Source organism: Bombina bombina, chromosome 6 (genome assembly GCF_027579735.1).
Source record: "Bombina bombina isolate aBomBom1 chromosome 6, aBomBom1.pri, whole genome shotgun sequence".
Taxonomy (NCBI): Eukaryota; Metazoa; Chordata; class Amphibia; order Anura; family Bombinatoridae; genus Bombina; species Bombina bombina.
In genome coordinates, this window is record NC_069504.1 from 664,993,429 (window position 1) to 664,996,560 (window position 3,132).

Here is a 3,132-nt window from a genome sequence, read left to right on the forward strand (position 1 = left end):
TGTTCCCTTACCTTTCCGGTTCACTCCTGAGTAGCTCACATAGGCACATAAATAGCTCACATAGGCACATAACTGCACTTTCCAAAATCTCAAGTCAAAGTGATTATAAATGACTGAGGTTCCCCTAGTCTTCCACCTCCCTATACTAGGGTAAAACTAGTTTGGACAACCTGTATGGCATTTAATGCCTGATTAGCTGTTCCTGACATCAATCAATAATACCCTGGCAAGGACTGGACAGATCCTAGTACATCACTGCAAACGAATGATAGCCAAACAATATATCAACTCCTTCCCCTTTTCTACAGTTTCCTGCATTGGAATGAACGACAATGGTTCATGTATTCGTTCATTCTTTATTTATTTTGTTTCCTGCTTCATTCTGATAGTCGAGAAGCTAATAAAGCCTGAAATGCACATGTCTAATAAATACAGGAGAAGTTTGCTACTAGAATTATTCATGATAATTCATGTAGCATAAAATTAAAGGGCTATGTTCCCTGTGGTTGAAATTACCAAGTTTAAACCTTGTTGTTAAATGATGCCTCTTTGGCTGATCAAGTTAGAATCTTGCTCTTGAATCTGTACTCAAACGAATGATTACATAACCATCAATAATGTATACTTATCAGTTGTATGCAAGCATGCATATCCTACAATGTCAATAAAAATTCAAACAACTTTATTAACCCTTTTCCATGTAAATATATATAAAACATGTTTAATTTTGCATTTGGGTGAAATGGTTTTTTTTTTACTTTTACTGCCCAATATTTAGTTTTTTTGTAAATTATATGATGAAGTTTAAATAATGCTTCAAATTTTTGGGAATGTTACTTTGCATATACTTTCTTCCAGTAAATAAATAATAAATGTTGCAATAAAATATAGTTTAGTCTTTGCATACCAATCATAGCATAACATGCTGATGAAGAATGTCTTTTGCATCTTATACTTTAGAAACACAGAAATATAGAATTTGACGGTAGATAACAACCAAAAAAGGCTCATCAAGTCTACCCATATTACATGTTACTTTTTCCTTAGGATAGCCTTATGCATGTATCAGGCATTTTTTAATTCCTTTACAGTCTTTATGTTTACCACCTCAAATGGAAATGTATTCAATGAATCCACCACCCTTTCTGTAAAAAAATGCTTCCTGAAATTTCTCCTGAATCTGCTACCCTCTAACTTTAGATTGTAACCCCTTGTTTTGCCATTTATTTTTTTGTGAAAAATGCTTTCAGCTTCTATTTTATTAAGTCCCTTCATATATTTGAAGGTTTCTATCATGTCACCTCTTTCCCTTCTATCCTCTAAACTATACATATTTAGGTCATAGAGTCTTTCTTTGTACGTCTTTCTTCCAAAATGACATCACTTTTACTTTTTTTTTTAAAAAAAAACAAAAGAACAGCAAACTCCTTACAATCACATTATCTCTCAGTATATATTTTTTGGTAGAAAGCAACTGACAGGAAATTAATAAAAGAAAGTCACATTTTTATGTTTTGAAGAAAATTTACTTTTTTCGAATTTCCTTAAGAGCAACTTTCACATCTTTGTTTCTCAATGTGTAAATAAGAGGATTGAGCATTGGGGTCACAACACTATAGAACAAAGTTGCCATTTTGTCCTGATTTAGAACATGACTTGCTCCAGGTCTCATGTACATAAATATGATGGTCCCATAAAACAAAGTAACCACAGTGATATGGGAAGCACAGGTAGAGAAAGCCTTCCTCCTTCCAACAGAAGAGCTTATCTTTAAAATATTTACAATAATATGCACATATGTAATGAGGATTAGGAAGAATGGAATCATAACAACCAAAATAGCACAAAAGAAAATAACAGTCTTATTAAGGGACACATCCATGCAAGACAATTCAAGAACAGAAGGCACCTCACAGAAAAAATGGTTGATTACATTAGGACCACAGAAAGGCAATCTTAATGCAAACAGTGTGTGTATTAATGAGTTCATAAGACCTCCAAACCATGATCCAGTCGCCATCTTAATGCAGAGAGTGGGATGCATTATACTGGTGTAGTGTAATGGGCTACATATTGCTGCATACCGGTCATAAGCCATGACCAACAGTAGATAACACTCTGTGCCCCCCAAGGAGAGATGGATACACATTTGTGTTATACACCCCACAAAGGAAATGCTTTTCTTCACAGACAAGAAGTTAACCAGCATTTTGGGGACAATGCTTGATGTGTACCAGATGTCTAAAAAGGACAAATTGCTCAAGAAGAAATACATTGGGGTGTGAAGCCGAGAATCCATCTTGCTGATTAAAACAATGATGATGTTACCCATTAAGGATATGACGTAACATGAAAGAAATAACACAAACAGTACAATCTGCATCTTGGGATGGCTGGAGAGACCCAAAAGGATAAATTCATCCACTGAACTATGGTTTCTCATTCTAGATAACACTTGTATTCTGGAGAAAAAAAATACAATGATAGTTTATGTCTGAATTAATTAATTAATGACTAAAGTTATATAATTGTCTTGTTATTTATACCATTCTGTGTTATAAACATGTTTTGGCTTCACAATTTATATAGTTTTTTATTTTAGGCTACTGAACAGTGGAGGCTTGTCTATTGGTCACTATCATTGGTCATTACCCCCCTCCAATCAGTATAGTCAGCAGATTCAACCTTGCAAGTTAGTTTGCCCATTTATAGTCCAGATTTGTATACAATTGTTTAAACAGATGAGGAACTAGTTTAGAAATCAGACTGGAAGATGCTGAATCTGTTGCTATGAGGAGAAGAGCCTGGACACCCACCACACCAGATTCTGGAATAGTACATAATTTTTTGTTTTATTTTATGTAAGTGTATTGCTAGGATTTTAGTTGTTTGGAATTTTGCATTTGAGAGGAATCAAGTAAGGTGGTTAAATTTAGTGGTATGGATCTTTATGATGGTAAGCACACATGTGGGTGTTTGTGATCAGGTTGGAAGGATATTATAGTCCATGGGGATTTTCAAAGGGGGAAGTTGAGGTTTAAATTAATCACAATGGAGAAATAAGGTCAGACATTTTAATTAATGGCTAGGGCAGTGGTTTGAGGTAGTAGCTAATTGTAGTTGGGGAAGTTG

At 34.5% G+C, this 3,132-nt stretch overlaps 1 protein-coding gene across 1 annotated transcript; it reads right to left on the reverse strand.

Moving 5' to 3' along the window:
- Positions 1 to 1,504: 1,504 nt before the first annotated feature.
- LOC128663420 (olfactory receptor 5A2-like) lies at positions 1,505 to 2,443 on the reverse strand. The gene has a single exon (XM_053717742.1). The coding sequence runs from the start codon at positions 2,441 to 2,443 to the stop codon at positions 1,526 to 1,528; it is 918 nt and encodes a 305-aa protein (XP_053573717.1). The 3' UTR covers positions 1,505 to 1,525.
- Between the last annotated feature and the right edge of the window lie 689 nt (positions 2,444 to 3,132).

Coding starts and splice junctions, on each gene's coding strand:
- LOC128663420 (XM_053717742.1), bottom strand. CDS start 2,443: ATGAGAAACCATAGTTCAGTGGATGAATTTATCCTTTTGGGTCTCTCC.